The 15,626-nt window shown below is 29.2% G+C and overlaps 1 protein-coding gene across 1 annotated transcript; it reads right to left on the bottom strand.

Moving 5' to 3' along the window:
- Window positions 1-506: 506 nt before the first annotated feature.
- LOC107007488 (proline--tRNA ligase, chloroplastic/mitochondrial) lies at window positions 507-6,572 on the bottom strand. The gene is made up of 11 exons (XM_015206130.2): window positions 6,231-6,572; window positions 5,519-5,575; window positions 5,040-5,150; window positions 4,144-4,230; window positions 3,938-4,051; window positions 3,654-3,860; window positions 2,505-2,642; window positions 1,999-2,160; window positions 1,437-1,636; window positions 1,018-1,101; window positions 507-912 (listed from the first exon to the last, which is right to left on the bottom strand). The coding sequence occupies exons 1-11, from the start codon at window positions 6,570-6,572 to the stop codon at window positions 771-773; spliced, it is 1,644 nt and encodes a 547-aa protein (XP_015061616.1). The 3' UTR covers window positions 507-770.
- Window positions 6,573-15,626: the final 9,054 nt, after the last annotated feature.

Below are 15,626 nucleotides of genomic sequence, written 5' to 3'. Positions count from 1 at the left end.
GACAGATAAATGCAGAGATCTAATAGGATTCAAACCATCCACGCGTACTACGTCGTTTCCTCCTACCACCTACATAGTTATAGTAGAATGGCGCTAAAATTAAGTTAATTTTTTTTAATCTGATGTTCATACCCATATTGAAATCCGACTAAATCTGGATACGCGCTGGAAAGTCCATATTGAGGGGTTAAACGCTCTCCTTAACAAAGGCAAGTGTATATCAAAGGAGACTCAAACCCGAGACCTCTTGGTTTAGGTTGAAGGAGTACTTATCACTCCACCACAGCCCTGGCCGGTAAATTAAGTTAAATTTTAACATATCTAGTGAATGCTTTTTCATTTTACTTCTCTTCCAACTTTTTTGCAAGAAGGTAATGTGCATATTTGATTGAAATAGTACACGAAGAGAGAAACTGAATCAAAATCCTAACAAGAACTTAGGATGTCTATAATTGACTCAGTATCCTGTTTGCACCAGAAACAAAAAAGAAAGTCGAAAAAAGGTCTTAAACACCAAGAAGAAATGAGTAGAAATAATTTTGTTGCTTGATGGCAGTTACAACTTTATGTGGTGTGTGCTTTTTTGTAGCATAATGAGTTAACATACATGACAATCTCTGCATGCTGATCTTAAATATAACAAGAAAACTATAAACTATCACTATGTGTGTAACTAGATCTTCAACTAAAACGCCGACAATAAGCAACAACAAAATTTCTATTGATGCACTTCAGCATCATCGTGCACAGTAGAAGAAATCAAGAAGCTGCTAATAAGATTTGGCAAATATTGCAACTTCATCTGCTGAATTGCCTGTCATCAGGCACTTCTTTGGTCCCTCAGGCTGCTCAAAAGGGAAACATCTAATGGTTGCACCTGTCTCTTCTTTCACCTTTGATTCTTCCTCGTCACTGTTTTTAAGTATGGCATCAACACATGAGTCCCAGATTACCGACAATATATAAGTAATTAGACACCAGACACAACAAGAAAGGGAAGTATAAGACGAGGCTTACCCAGCGGACCAAGGCCCCCTTGCCCATTTTCCTTGAGCTATTGCGTCCTTAAGCTCATCATATGAAGACACGTCCATAATATTACTGGAATAGTATGATTGTGCAACAGAAAATCAGAAAGAAACTCAATATCCAGCAAAGGGAGATGCATGAAACGCAGACACTGAAGTCTAGAGCAAATGACAATGCGTAAATCTTTTTGCTTACTTGGAAATCACTAGAAAATAGCAAGCAACCCTACAAAACATTTTCTAGGGAAACATTTTCCTTCCTGTAAAAGGTTATCCAACTAATGGTACAAATTCTGAAGGAAATGTGTCCACTACAAGTTATTATCAAAGACGAACGGGGAAAGAGTGTACGGCAGAAAATGCAGTTCATTGTATTGACAGCAAAATAACACAATGGTTAGAACTTACCTATCACGAAAATTTGTTGCCCTTTCCAAAAGGGATGATTGAACCTCATTCAACTTGTCTTTGACGTAAGCCACCAGGGCGGACGGCTCCATGGATATTCCAAAAACTTTCCCTTGCTTTCCAGGAACATCTCTTCTAGAGATGACCAGGGTTCCACTTGAAACATCTCGCGGGCCAATTTCAATTCTCAAAGGGACTCCCTACATAGGAGCAGGGTGCATTACAGAGTACTATCAAACAAATAACTTCATGCTTGTCCCTAGTGATGGAGGCTGATAAAGCCTAAAACCATGTACACCAACTTTCAGCACAGATTACATAATCTTATTCCAAGAAAACTGTCTAGACAAAGAATTTGATCCAAGGAAGAGAAATTGCATCAGAAACTAAGGCCTACAACCTCACAAACATTTTAGACCTGTCGGTGACTAACGCACCTAAATATTTACTTGATGAAACACTAAAATGCATGTTTTCTCAATTATATTTTGGTAATAAATTTCCTCTGAACTACAGGTTATTATCTTGTAACTTCTGAGTTTCTACAGAGGTCAATACATACCTTCATTTCATAGTAGTTGAATTTCCAGCCAGGTGTTCTCTGATCAGAGTCATCAATCTTCACTTTTATCCCTGCAGCTTGTAAAGTTTCTTTCACAGAGGATGAAGCAGTCAGAACTCCTGCCTTCTCATTGTCCTTCTTCCATATTGGGACAATAATGACCTGGGAGCATTCAACAAGAAAATATTCAATCACCATGACCCACTAGTCGAAATTGCTATCTACAGAATGCCTTCATATGCAATAGTACACAAGATAAAAGAAGAAATGCAGCTAGAAATCTAAAATAGAACACAAAGCAGAGAATAAACCAGACCAACTCAATTTTTGTCCACCCATTTATTAGAATTTCCTATTACTGTCATACTACTTGAGCATGGTGATCCACAATCAAAACCTTTAATGCCATCACTCAACAAATAGACTAAGAAGTCATGAAACTTGAGACAAGTACTCAAAGCTTGCTAGATACAAAAATTAACCAGTTAAAAGGAGATTTTAGGAACCTGCACAGGTGCCAGCCTTGGGGGTAGCAGTAAGCCAGCATCATCCCCATGTGTCATGATGATACCTCCCACAAAACGAGTGCTTATTGCCCATGATGTCTGCCAGACATGTTGCCGTTGCCCATTTTCATCTGTGAACTGTTAAAACATTAAAACCGTTATACTAAAAATAACTGGTTAACAAAGAGGGTGCTAGAGCTTCAAGCAATATAATTATAGAACCAAAACAGAAATTTCAATAATTCACAACGTTTGCATACTATACATGAGTTGTCACATGGTAAGAGTCATGTCATGGGTTGGCCTCAGAGGAAATACATATTGGACTATGAAAAGGAATCACAGGAAATCACACAAAGGAATCCAAAACACAAATCTTGCAGACTGTCACCAAGAGAAAAAGAGCGGGCCAGGGTTTTGGTAGTCATCAATAAGGAACTGCACGAATAAACATCTCCAACTTTTATCGTTTACTTGTCACTTCAGTTTCCAGCAATCAGTATTGCCATGTTGACATTAATTCTTAGAAGTGCAAACTGGAGACTTGAGCATAAGAGTTGGTAATTTCGACACTTGTATGATTTTTGACAAGGATAATTTTGACATTTGTATCATTTGTGATCAGAAAAATATCAGTAATCTTGGAGGAGACAAGCCATGAATTGGAGGAATGAGAAGTTGTAACACGTAAATCATAAGTGAAAGCAAAAGACAAGGGACATACGTACTGTCTGATATCTGATTTTTCTATTTTTTTTTTTTAAAAAAAGTCGACTTTAATGAATATTAGATCTCCTGGCTCAATCGTTAAAACTACGCCAGAAGNATTGTCTGATATCTGATTTTTCTATTTTTTTTTTAAAAAAAAAGTCGACTTTAATGAATATTAGATCTCCTGGCTCAATCGTTAAAACTACGCCAGAAGTTGACTACTGACTCATCCTAACAGTTAGAGACAACAACCGTTGGCCAACCCAACCATGTTTGACTGCTGATATTGAAGCGTGTTCAACAGCAACATGATACATTTCATACCACATAAGAACTGAAATGATACTTAAAGCATATGAGAATTCACTACAAAGTGTCATAAATACTTTGAGCGAAGGCAATAATCAACATATTCATATTGTTACATTTCAAAATTACCTGTGTTCCAAATGCACGGGAGAAGTTCTGACCAAGGTTGTGGCTTGTGCCTGCCTGTAAAGCCTTCCTGTCTCCCATCATTGCTTCAATTGTATAGGTTGTTGAAGCACCAGCAAACGTCTCCACCCTCGATTTCCTACCTGCAATAACAGGTATTGCAGCTTGCTCATAAGCAAATTTTGTATATACATCGATCATCTGCATTGCCTGAAGTACATCAAGTAGCAACGTGTTATATATAAACATTAACTGGAGAGTACTCTGCAAATAAAAAAGATAAAAACCTCTTCTTCTGCTTCTTCGGCAGTAGCATGGGCAGTATGGCCCTCCTGCCAAAGAAATTCAAGTGTCCTAATAAATGGTTTAGTTCGCATCTCCCATCTCGTGACATTTGCCCACTGAAAATAAATAGAATGAGATAATATGATAATTAGAATAGTTTACTTCCCAGAGGTAACACCATAAAAATGATGGATGTGATTGAAAGAACCTGATTGATCATGAGAGGAAGGTCACGGTAACTATGAATCCACTGAGTAAACATATGATTCACGATTGTTTCACTAGTAGGTCTGACCTGCCAGAACCTCAAGAAGGTAAAACATCAAACCCATACTCAGATCATAATGTTGAAATACAACCGGCATTGAAGATGACGTATCTCAAATTATGTTTTCTTTATTTCTCAAGAAAAAAATCACAAAAAGATGACGCTCCCATTTGTCTATACTACTTTTTCACTTTTTATCAAAACAACATTTAGTCATACATTGGAGTGATTTTTTGAAGAAAAATAAAATTGAAGAGTTTCAAGTTTGAAAGAGTGGTTTTACCTGTTTTTCAAGTGGAATCTCACAAAGTTTTCAACTTTTTTTCAAGTTAATGCATGTCCAAACACAACTTAACGTCCAAATACCCTTTCAACTTTCTTCTATTACTACTTTTTTTCAAATATCATATTTTTTGAGTCCAAAGTCCAAACGCCTTCTACAAATCTTAAATAACTAAAATTTTAACTGGATATTTCAAACATTGACTGTTATGCCATTCTGGCCTTTAAAGCTATTAGAAATGTGAAGGCTGCTTGCCTATGTTCAAGAGCGGGGAATTTATTTTCTTCTTCTTGGTTTGGATGGACCAAATCAGCTACACTTCCAAGAGGTGGAGGCATTTCCAATTTTTCCTTGACTAGGTAAGGGTCATATTTGCTACTTACCAGAAGATGTTTTTTTCCTTTTCCACTCCCCTCAAATCCCTTTTATCATGGTACAACATGGATAAAATAATCCCTAATAGTGCACACACCATTTTACTGGCACACTATACTAGAAATGTCAAAAAGGAGCAGAAAAGTAAATAAACATGATAGAGGGTGGTGACACTTACCACAAGCTTTTCTTCAAGTTCTTTTCCTCCTCCAACAGTAACAAGAGCTAATTCTGGACTGAAACCCTCAACATGACTAGCTTCTTTCTCAATGAAGGAATACGGTATAAACTGAAATAATAATTAGATGAATGACACATGATTAGACTAAAATAGAAGACATAGATATCCAATAAAACCACAATATTAATAGATTTGAAACCGGTAATCAAAGGAAAGATGTCATGTTAAACTGTCAAAATATTCTCCCTAGACGAAGGCGAATATTTTTTAAAAAGCAGATGAATTTGCAAGGGAAAGCCCACTAGTTTCATCTTATACAACAAGATACATAATAACTCAAACATCAACCAATAGACAACTCCTAATCCACCGGGTACCAAACATCAATTTTCAAGTCAGATTCATAGATACTAATTAATGAAAGGAGAAGAAATGTCAAAAGATGATGACTCCACATGTTGAAAAAGTAACTCCACCTGAGGGAAATACATGTTACTGTGTCCAGTTTCCTTAAACTTCACATTCATGTACTCCTGCACAAATCAACAATATACAAACTCAATCAAAACAAAGCTCATAAAATACATTCAACCAAAAAAACAAAAAAAAAACAGATAGAAAAGAAAGAAGTTCCAAAACGAACAATGAGGCTTCTATAATAAGATCAAATCATCTAATCTTCAATTCATGTTGGACATTAGGTTCCTTATTTTCTAAAAATGCTATCTTTAACTACTCAAAAATTATTAAAAGTACATAAGCCACAATTTTCAAAAATTATACATATTCGAGAAAATGAACAACCGGTAATTGAAGCAAATGCAAGAATCCCCCGACCCTGTTCGCAAGAAAAGAAGAAAATGCTCAGGGTACTCCAAAACTGTTAGTAAAATACAAACACATTGAGGGAATTCGTTTTCTTTTTTATTGCAAATGAACAATAGGCATCGATTATATGGTTAAACATATTACCCTCTACGTTTTGAATTCATCTCAGGCCTTAATTCCTTACTATTTGAAAAATAAACTATATTTACATACCCAGAAACCTTAGAACTTAGATGTACTAAAACCCCACAATTTCAAAAATTAAAGAAACTGAAATTGCCTTAGTGATAAACAAAAACACAATCAGTTAGCAATATAATCATGTCAATATAAAGCGAGTTGAGTGATAATTGAAGGGACCTGTATAGCCTCCCATATAGCATAACCATAGGGTCGAATAACCATAGTTCCACGAACTGGACCATAGTCAGCAAGCTCCGCATTAGCAATAACATCCAAATACCAAGCGTTAAAGTCCTGGGAACGAGGAGTTATCACTCTGTCTTTTTCTTTATCAACAACTTTCCCCTTTCCATCTCCGAGTTCTGGAGCTACCACTTTCTCGGTGGTACTCTGCGCCGAGAAAGGTCGCCGGAGTGGTAACCGTAGACGGTGTTTCAGTGGAAATATCGCCGGCGACGACCTGACGGAGGAGGAGGAAGTGAAGATTGAAGTGAGAGCGGGTAGCCTTAGAGCCCCCATTTGGATTTGTTTGTGAGTGGACTCTGGCCAAAGGCCTTTAGATGAGGAAATTTAGAGAAAATGAACAAAATGGTACCAAATGTTTGAGAATAAGTTCAAAATAGTCCCTTTAGTAGTAGTAATAAGTTCAAAATAGTCCCTCTAATCTTTTTTATGTTTATCGAAAGTTGACACTAACAAATTGAATTAAATATTTATCAAATTTTATTTGTTAAATTGGATAAAAATTATGCAAAATAAAATTAGAAAATTAGCAAGTAGAAATGCAATTTTTATAGTTTACGTTAAATTTTTTGTTTATTAAATTTATCGTCAAACTATATGAAAATTGAAATAAAATAGATATGCTCTCTCTTAATCGTTGGACTAAATATGCCTTCAATAGGGATCAAGTTTACCTATAACCCATGCAAACAGGGAAAATTTGTCTTTGTTTAAAAATATGTATAGATATTTTGAAATTAAAAGAAAAGGAAAGGTCGATTAGCAAAAAATAGTGTTAGATAGAAAAAATAATAATTATACAATCAGATATTTGCTCATAAATAATTATAATAATGTTATTCATTTGATCACAAATATTAATCAAAATAATGTCATATATACTTAAAATGTTATTTTAAATGCATCTATCGCTCAAGGTTGTTTTTTTTTTATTCTCTTAATACACACGCGCACACATACGCATGCACGTACGCGCGCACACACGCACGCACGCACATACGCGCGCGCACACACGCATGCACGTACGCGCGCACACACGCACGCACGCACGTATGCGCGCACGCACATACATATATGTTATTTTATTTATTTTAATTTATGTGACACTTATGCAATTCACGGAGTGAATCAGTGAACCAAATATCTTAACTTGTTATGGTTATAATTTATAGTACCTTTTAGATTATTTTTAAATAATATATATTACTCTCTTTATTTTAATTTATATGACACTGATAGATCTTCAAGAGTCGATCAAATATATTATATGAATGTTAAATATTTTATGTTTTTAATTATTGTGATTTATAGATTAAATGTAATTTTAATATAACATATTAAAAAGAAAAAAAAGACAAACAAATAATACGAAGAAAATATTAAAACTTTAGAAATATATTCTACTAGAAGCAGGCANCTTTTTAGATTATTTTTAAATAATATATATTACTCTCTTTATTTTAATTTATATGACACTGATAGATCTTCAAGAGTCGATCAAATATATTATATGAACGTTAAATATTTTATGTTTTTAATTATTGTGATTTATAGACTAAATGTAATTTTAATATAACATATTAAAAAGAAAAAAAGGACAAACAAATAATACGAAGAAAATATTAAAACTTTAGAAATATATTCTACTAGAAGCAGGCATGTTGATGATAGTTATCTGTTTCCGGGCACTTATGTATAGTAGTACTAATAGCATAAAAGATACACTAAACTTTAAAATATTTCACAAGCTCATATTGACAGATTTATAAGTTATAAGACTAATATTATATATTGTTCCATTATCAAACAATGTTTCGAATCGTTTTACTAGAAGTGATTTAAAACATATTTATATTTTTTAAAGTGTTTCAAAATAATATAAAAATATGAAAATTTACTATTAAAATATCTAAATTTTTTTTGTATGTTTGTACAATGTAATAACTTCATAAAAAAAAAAAATTGCCGTGTGCTACTCTAAAGGTAATTTGACAGTATACGCCTTGTAATAGTAAAGTTTTAAATATCATCCTCTCTTTCATTCAAGATAATCTTAAAATGAAATTGTCTTTAATAAAAAGTATATTTTACTCTATACGTGATTGATTGGATTGATGTTTTGTACTTTTTGATGAAAAATTTAAAATACGTGCAAGGAATTAAGATTATCACGTCACTCGTAAATCACGCTTGATGAACTCGTATTGTAAACGTGACGTATTTAGGCGCAATCGACAAAAGTAACTTTTAAAATGAATTTATAATATAAAAATCAGAGACATAAAACGATAGTAATTGCTTAGCAACAAGAATAACCAATCGTGAAGACAACCTAAAAAATTTCCTTCAATCGCGACAGAAATAACTAACGCAATTATGATCTCACGTCGTCTCGAAAAAATGAGAGTTCTTTCACCGATTATATTTCATCCAATTTTCTAATTGAGAATAAAGAACATTTTATCATTTGATCTTATAGTGTTTCATTAGATAGGAACAAATGTAATAAACACTAATAGTTCCTAGCTAGAGTATTCGAATGGAAAATAAATATTTGTTGAAATATATGTCATTACACATACGTAAGTGTTTCAAATAAACAAGCTACCACACAATTGCTTCTTAAACTAATAATACAAAAATAAATGAAGAGGCAACCGAATAGGAAGAACAAGGCAATTGGACCCCAAAAGAAAAAGTAAGAAAAAAAACGTTACAAATTATATGGAAGACAAAAAACAATTGCTGGACATTTTTGTTTGTTTATTTATTTTTTTCTTGTCGATTTATGATGGAGTGGTGAGAATTTTTTTATTTTTAATCAGAGATTTCTGGTTTAAGTTATATTTATAATGGAACGATTTACCTCCAACGTACGTAGGTGTAATAGTTTATTAGTTGATTCAAATTATATTAAATTCATGAATATGTTAGTCCAAATAAATATGGATTAATATAATTAAATTGATTATTTAAATTCAATAAATATAAATTTAATTAAAGTGCGCTTCATAAAGTTCATATGTTATGTCACTAATTAACTGAAGAGAGTCATATTCCAATCACAACTCTTATATTTTTAAATTATAAATAAGGTGTCCTTATAATTTAGAAAAGAGACTGGAAATTCTAGACAATAAGTTATAGAAAGCTCGTGGTACAACGCCATATATTTCTCTATAAGCTACAAGTTTAAGAATTCAAACATTCAAGAACGATCAAGATCAACACAATCAAGTAAAAGTCAACATCAAAATAAAGTTCAAGTTCAAGTTCATCCACGATTAAAGAACAAACTTTAAAGCCCTCAAGAGCCCTTGAATCTATATATAAAAAAAAACGAATTCAAATTCCATGGAGTTTATAAGGCTCGCACTTTGAAACAATAACTATGATTTCATGCGAATTTTACTGTATACAATGGGACTTTCGTGCATGAATTCAAATTCAATCGAACTCTAATGATGAAAAAACAAAAAAAAAAGTTAAAAAAACACACACAATTTAAAATGATTTTATGTTTAAAAATATAAAAAAAAATACATGATACTTAATATTATAATAATTCAATTTAATCTTTATCACACATACTAATTTTTCTATTCATAGTAAAATAATAGATTAATAAACTTAAGCTTTAGGTTTTTACAAAACAAGTAAATTTTTGTGTTTTCTCTTAAACAAGTAAGGGATTCTAAGGACATGAAATTTAACTTGTGAATATATTTTACGTTCTACTTGTTTATGAAAAATATTTAATGATTTATTTTAATTTTCCTTTATATATCTTTCTGTCTTTTTATTATTTTGTATTATTTTTTTTGTTTATTTTTATGAAGGTTGTCATGAAAATAATTTTAAATTGATCAATAAGTATTGTGATGGAATGATAAGTATTTCTTCGTACTTAATTAAGAGGTCTTGAGTTCGAGTCTTGAATATATAGTCGCCTTTATTAGGGACCACTTCACCTCCCAATATGAGACTTTTTGTCTGAATTCATACTCAGTCGGACTCTAATGAAGATATCGAATATGAACAAGGATATAAAAAAGCATTATATCATGATTATTTACTTGATAAAGTTTACGTTCTCAAAATTGATCATTTTAAACTTCAAATGGTTCCTATATTTCGTTTAATCTCATTTTGTTAATTTAATCAATTAAAAACGAGCTTAATTTAATGAAAAACGAAAATTAATGTAATTCGTTTATTTAAAAGCGTAATCACTAAAAAAATTGTTTATACTTTTACTATTTGTTTTCAATTCAATTGATAGCTTCTCTCTTTGTTGCATTTCTCATTTTTTTTTTATAAGGAAAAGTTATTGCAACAAAAGGATTCACAAACTATTTAAAATGATTTCAAATTTTAAAAGATACATGATCTATTTAATACTATAATAAATATTAATCTCATTTTATATGGCATATTAATTTTTTTGATTGTTCGCACGATAATACCAAATTAATAAATTTACTGAAAATATATGTGATGAGAGTGGAAGAAACTTGAAAATATCAAATATATTTATTTATTTTGGTGAAATATTCGTAATTCAATTTTTAATATCAACTTAAAATAATTTAACGAATATGTAGACATTGCTTGACAAACAACTGATGATTGTCATGTCTGTTACAGAGACTGAATAGATTCAGTTGTCGTTTCTAAAGTTTTAACGTCACTTTTTTACAATTTAATTGATTCTCTGTGCTGTCAGATAACACGTGAACTCCTTTTATTTCAGACAACTGAAGAGTCTCCTCTCAATGTTATTATCGTATAACTCTTTAATGTATTTTTTTATATATTTTTATCAGCCTCATTTTTTAAAATCAAAATTGGGTTACACTTTCGTTGTGTTTTTTAATCTATTTCGTTGTGTTTTTATGTAGATACTTCTTGACAAACAACTGATGACTGTCATGTCTGTTACCGAAACTGAATAGATTCTGTTGTCGTTTCTAAAGCTTTAATGTCAATTTTTTTACAATTTAATTGATTCTCTGTGCTGTCAGATAACACGTGAACTTCTTTGATTTCAGACAACTGAAGAATCTTCTCTCAATGTTATTATCGTATAACTCTTTAATGTATTTTTTAAATATTTTATCTGCCTCATTTTTTTAAAATTCAAAATTGGGTTACACTTTTGTTGTGCTTTTTAATCTATTTCGTTGTGTTTTTATGTACATGCTGCTTGACAAACAACTGATGACTGTCATGTATGTTACCGAGACTGAATAGATTTTGTTGTTGTTTCTAAAGCTTTAATGTCAGTTTTTTACAATTTAATTAATTCTTTGTGCTGTCAGATAACACGTGAACTTCTTTTATTTCAGACTATGAAGAGTCTCCTCTCAATGTTATTATCGTATAACTCTTTAATGTATTTTTTTATATATTTTGTCAGCCTCATTTTATTTTTTTAAATCAAAATTAGGTTACACTTTCGTTGCGTTTTTTAATCTATTTCGTTGTGTTTTTATATAGACGTTGCTTGACAAACAACTGATGATTGTCATGTCTATTACCGAGACTGAATAGATTCTGTTGTCGTTTCTAGAGCTTTAATATCATTCTTTACAACTTAATTGATTCTCTATGCTGTCAGATAACACGTGAACTTCTTTTATTTCAGACAACTGAAGAGTCTCCTTTCAATGTTATTATCCTATAACTCTTTAAGATATTTTTTAAAAAATATTTTATCAGACTCATTTTTTTATAAAAAATCAAAATTAGGTTACACTTTCATTGCGTTTTCTAATCTATTTCGTTGTGTTTTTTATGTTGCTTGACAAACAACTGATGACTGCCATATTTGTTACCAAGACTGAATAGATTCTGTTGTCGTTTCTAAAGCTTTAACATCAATTTTTTACAATTTAATTGATTCTCTGTGCTGTCAGATAACACGTGAACTTCTTTTATTTCAGACAACTGAAGATTCTCCTCTTAATGTTATTATCGTATAACTCTTTGATGTATTTTTTTATACTAGTTTCTAAGCACGTGCTTCGCACGTATGTTTCATGTGAATTTTTATAGATACGTTAAAATGACTAAAATTTTATGAAAATATATATGTAAATTGTAATGAATAATAAAATGTAACAATTACAAAATAAGAATAAAGACTTACGAAAATGAAACATTAATGAAAACTAAATTAAGAAGTCTAACAGAGAGAGAAAAAGACAAAAAGAAACAGAATATTTAAGAAAAATACAATATAGACATTATTCTTATAAGATTGATGTATATATAGATGAAAAAATAAGTAAAAAATTAGTACATAACTCTTTGAGTTCTTATTGACTCCTTTCATATCCTATCAAAATTTAAGAGTCTTCATCATCTACTTTTACTATAAAATAAAGATAATAGCCTAATAATCTTGGTAGGGGTTTCATGAGATAAAGAAGTTGAATTTATATAAATAGAATTGAAGGAATATCAAAAGATATCTTAAAGTTTTAGTTTAAATATTTGGAGTTATGAATATGAAAAAATGAGAGTTATGAATATTAAGAGTATAAAAGTTGAATAAGTGATTAAAAAATAATAATAAATAAATGAAGAATATGAAAAAAATTTAAAATTAGCAAATCATGTAGAAAGAACAACTAAAGTTCTTATCATGTAATTAAACATCAATGAATTTAAATTTGTGAAGCTAGAGTCATTTTTTAATATAATCAAGAGGACATTATCAATGTGTGTCTCCATTTTGTAGATTTGCACCCTTTAAATTATTAAATTTCGTTATTTATTATAAAGGATAATACTTTATCCACATCAATTATATTATTCATGAGAGGGGTTAAGGAAAAAGTTATAAGAAGAGAAAAAGTAAAGAAATTTAGGTAAAGATTTTTTTTTTGTTAAAAAATAATTATTATATACATATAGATTATAGATGATAAATATCAATAAACTAGATATTTAATTAGGAATTAATCCTAGGATGTCTAAAAGTCATTAACATTTAATTAAATTTATACAATCAAATATTAAAATATTTTATAACAATTTAATTTATAAAAGGGGTAAAACCGTAATTTAACTTTCAACTTTTTGTTCATGATTTTAGTAATATATAATAATTTTATCAGACTCATTTTTTTAAAACTAAACTTGACTTACACTTTCGTTGTGTTTATTATTAGCACCAAATTTAATTTTTTAGCACTCTTTTGATAATATTTTTCATGATTAATTACTATTTAAGGGATCATAGTGAATCTATCCTTAACTATAAAGAGTAATTTTATTATTTTCTCTCATATTTTAGGTAGAAATTTTATCAAATCCAATTAAAGTTACTTTACTATAAAGAGTAATTTTATTATTTTCTCTCATATTTTAGGTAGAAATTTTATCAAATCCAATTAAAGTTACTTTTTGATATATGTGAAAAAGTTAAATGATAGTTTTATGTAAAAGAAAATAATCATTAATATCTTTTGATTGTTAACATTAGTTATTTATTGATATATGTTGTTATTTCATGTTTAATATAACTCTAGAAATCTATTTGTATATTTCACTTATCAAAATTCAAACAAGGTAATGTATTACGATTTTTTATAAATCGTATATAAATAGTTAGGATAAATACATATAAAATTATGATTTTATTCAATCAAAAATCAAATTATACAAATTGAACTTATACAAATCAAGCAAATTATATAAATCAAATAAATAGCAAGAATTTTCTTAAACTATACCCGCAAATTAAAATTTTCCTTAGGTATAGTACCTAATAAAGAACCAACATATTATTCTGCATAATTTTTCCCACTTAATAACATTATATATTCTTTTTAGTTTTTGTGCTAGATAAAATCTTTAATACAATCGTCATTTTACTTGGACATATGACATTTCTGATAATCTTTACATAATTCAGTTGAGGATTCAATCAATTGGAAGAAAAAGGCTAATTATAATAAACTTAATTGATTATATGAGCTTAGAATAATATATTAGTGAAGAAAATGAGTATACTCTCAAATTTAAGGGATCATTTAAATTATAATCTCCTAAAAAAGACCCCCCCTTTTTTCAAAAAAATAAATAAATACTGATTTATTTACAATTTTCCTTTTTCATAAATTTTCTTTTATTTAAAATTATTATTTTTTATATAAAAAAATAATAATTTGCATGGATACAGCTATGAAATTGAACACTTGGAAGAACTTTTCACACTGCAAAAATGAATTCAAACAAAATGCTCCTTCGTCGCCATACCTACTTTTATTGTTTTTATTATTTGCTCCCTAAACAAAAAATTAAATAAAATTATTAACTCCCAAGCTCTTTTTACACCTTTTAAGAAAAAGAAATAAATATAACATATTATTTACTAAAGTCATCTTTATTTATTACTTGGTAGACTTTTGATAAAAATTGAGCATTAATATAAGAGTATAGTTGAAAATAATTATTTTCATAGTTATTTATTGTAGTTTTTTGTTAATTATATTAAATATAGATGCGTTTTTTTTTTGTTTGTAATTTTAAAAAAAATCAAAAATAATTTATTACTTAATTTCCAATATATTTTTATCAACTGTGGCTTTTTTAAAAAATATTAAATTATTATATTAAAAAAATTGATATAGTAAAATTTACTAAGGTCATCTTTATTATTTCTTAGTGGATTTTTGTTAAGATTTGAGCATTAATATAAGAGTATAGTTGAAAGTAATTATTTTCATAGTTATTTATTATAGTTTTTTTTGTTTATTATACTAAATATGGATTTTTTAATTTTTTTTGTGTGTGTAATTTTAAAAAATTTAAAAATAATTTATTACTTCATTTCTAATTTATTTTTATCAACTGTGGCTTTTTAATTATGTCATTTTTATACATGGCTCCTTTTGAACAAGTAAAAATAGATGAAAGGATTACTTGTTACACAGTTCACTTTTATTTATTTAATATTTAAAAAATAAATTTTTATTTTTATTTGACAATTTTATATATTCAATTTTTAAAAAAAATTACTTTTAATATTAATTATTTATTTTTCAAATCATTTCTTAAGACTTAATATAATCATATTGATAATTATTTTTAAGACGTAAAAAAGGTCAAAAATTGAACAAGTAAAAATAAATTAAAAAAATCAACTACTTTGTTCAATTTTACTTGTCTAATATTTCAAAAATATATTTTTCACTTTTATTAATCGCATTTTAACATATTAAGAAAAAAAAAATATTTTTTCTCATATTTTATCCTTGATATTAGTTACTAATTATTCAAATTCTTTTTTAAAATTTAATCTTAAATATCAATTAATAG

Source organism: Solanum pennellii, chromosome 1 (assembly GCF_001406875.1).
Source record: "Solanum pennellii chromosome 1, SPENNV200".
Lineage (NCBI taxonomy): Eukaryota > Viridiplantae > Streptophyta > Magnoliopsida > Solanales > Solanaceae > Solanum > Solanum pennellii.
The sequence above is the reverse complement of the archived record's forward strand: the minus strand, read 5'-3'. Positions and strand labels throughout refer to the sequence as shown.

Excerpts from the sequence above, each read along its gene's own strand:
- LOC107007488 (XM_015206130.2), bottom strand. The coding sequence starts at position 6,572 with ATGGGGGCTCTAAGGCTACCCGCTCTCACTTCAATCTTCACTTCCTCC. Across the intron at positions 2,161-2,504 it reads CAAGGCTGGCACCTGTGCAG|GTCATTATTGTCCCAATATG; the intron begins GTTCCTAAAATC and ends GAATGCTCCCAG. Across the intron at positions 1,102-1,436 it reads GCAACAAATTTTCGTGATAG|TAATATTATGGACGTGTCTT; the intron begins GTAAGTTCTAAC and ends ATACTATTCCAG.